General features: G+C 34.9%; 1 protein-coding gene across 1 annotated transcript; it reads right to left on the bottom strand.

The window, feature by feature from the left end:
• Positions 1 to 1,466: 1,466 nt before the first annotated feature.
• LOC118757182 (vitellogenin-1-like) lies at positions 1,467 to 1,919 on the bottom strand. The gene has a single exon (XM_036491918.1). The coding sequence runs from the start codon at positions 1,917 to 1,919 to the stop codon at positions 1,467 to 1,469; it is 453 nt and encodes a 150-aa protein (XP_036347811.1).
• Between the last annotated feature and the right edge of the window lie 146 nt (positions 1,920 to 2,065).

The raw sequence follows: 2,065 nt of genomic DNA, 5'->3' as shown, positions 1-2,065 counted from the left end.
CATTGAATTCAAGTAGACAATTGTATTTTTTCATAAAGTCCATTCCAATAATGCCATCACACGGTATTGGGAAATCGTTTTGTACTACATGAAACTCGTGTGGTATTAAGTAATTCTTAAATTTTAAATCGAAAAATGTTGTGCCTATTGAATTGATTTTTCCTTGTCCAATGCCTTGTAGTGTTGTAATGTGTTTTTTTGTTTATGTGTTTAAGTGTATCTTGGTCATGTTTAATTATGGAAATGTCTGCTCCTGTGTCAACTAGTAGTGTTATGGCGGTGTTAGAGCAATTCTGACTTGTATGTAAATGCTAAAGTTAAGGTTAAGATTGTATATTTTGTAGTCCGAGTTTATCTTAGGGGAATGTCCGGGTTTTCCGAACTATTGTTGTCTGTTTGGGTCATTCTAATATTCCTTGTATTACCTCGGTAGGTATTTCTGTTTTGACCTCTATTATTATAGTTATTTCCACTATAATTGCTGTTTTGGCCATTGTGGTTTCTTTGAACATTGGTTCTATTTTGAAACCTTCTTCCAAAATTTCTATTGTTTTGGAATCTGTTGCCAAATTGTCTTTGTCGGTAGTGCAAAATGGTATTTTGTTGGCCTGTAGCTTCTGTACAACTTCCAACAAATTTGCTTATTACTTCATTCATGTCAGTAAACTGACTTGCTTCCATAATAAGTTTGACTTTTTTCTAATGTGCAATTTTTAGTTATTGCCCTTACGGCTGCTTGTGTCGCATATTTACTTGCCAAATTTAAGTTTATGCCGTCATTTATATATGCATTTTCTAATGATTTTGTTAGTGTTTCTATTTCATTGCAGTAATTTGTAGCAGTTTTGCTACTTTGTCTTATATTCATAAGTTTTGCAGTCACTACTTCTACTGACTCACCTTTTACGGTGGTGCGTAGTTTGGTACTGATTTCCGCAATTGTATTTTCATTGTCAATTAAATTTCTCGAATTTCCTTTAAGTTTAGTCTTAATTAAGGAAATGGCTATTGCCTCATGTTCGCCTTTTATCGCATCAACCAGAGTTAGTGCGTAAAGGAATGAACGTAAATTTTCTGATTTGCCATCAAAATCAGGTATAAGCTTTGTTGCTGTATTTATAAATTCTACTACTGTCTGTGTCATTGTGGGAGTTTGTATAATTTCTTGTAGTTTTAAATTTTTCTAATTGTCTCCTATCATATAAGTTTTTTAAAAATTTTATGTAACTATAACCCTTTTTTTTAATTAATTCTTATTTTAGTAAATTTTTAATTAACATTTATTTATTTTTATTGATAAAATTTTGGCTTAATATTTAAAAAAAAAGTCATAAAAAAATTAAAAAAAAAAAAAAAAGTAAGATTGAAAGTAACTTAAGAAATGTATTGTATATGTATATAAAAAAAATATTTTTGCCACGAGCGAAAATTCGCTTACTGGCCCTATGAGTGCGGATTGACGCACATCAGTTTTTGTTTGCCTTTGCGACTGCAGGGCTGGTCTGGGGCAAGCCAGTGATGAAAATGGTAACTTCCTCATTGCCAAAGTTGGGCTGTTTCTTGGCAGCGTCGACCATCTCATTCAAAGTGGTTTGTTCGGGTTGACCATTGGGTTTCATCAAGAGAACTGGCACATTACTGGGACTTGGCACAAACGATGGTTCCAACGCGTGGTTAATTTGTGAGAGGTGATAAATTTTCTCAATTTCTCGTTCGCCTTCCTCCACTGACATGTTCTCCAACTGCTGCATAGTGAAATCCTCAGCTGACTGCATCGACTGGAGTTCAGACACCGATAACCAATCAGTGGGCTTTAAACTTCTCGAGACGGCATTATCCTTGTTCTTGCCATGCTTGGGTGCAGCACTAGCGGCTGCGACAAGTAAAGCCACGAAGCAGAAAATCTTGAGCGGATTCATGTTGATCACGTTTGCAAGTCAGCGCGAAATGTGCTTTTTAGTGCATAATTTTTAAGCACAAAATTTTAAAAATGTTGCAATTTAAGCAAACCAGGATTCAGGCTGATCTGTGCAGCAAAGCACTAGACTGCCACTGTGCAATTCAA

This window comes from Rhagoletis pomonella, unplaced genomic scaffold (assembly GCF_013731165.1).
Source record: "Rhagoletis pomonella isolate Grant_MI unplaced genomic scaffold, Rhpom_1.0 Rhpom_scaffold_15077, whole genome shotgun sequence".
Classification (NCBI taxonomy): domain Eukaryota; kingdom Metazoa; phylum Arthropoda; class Insecta; order Diptera; family Tephritidae; genus Rhagoletis; species Rhagoletis pomonella.
Note: the sequence above shows the minus strand (reverse complement) of the source record. Positions and strands in the feature narration are given on the sequence as shown.

Excerpts from the sequence above, each read along its gene's own strand:
- LOC118757182 (XM_036491918.1), bottom strand. The coding sequence starts at position 1,919 with ATGAATCCGCTCAAGATTTTCTGCTTCGTGGCTTTACTTGTCGCAGCC.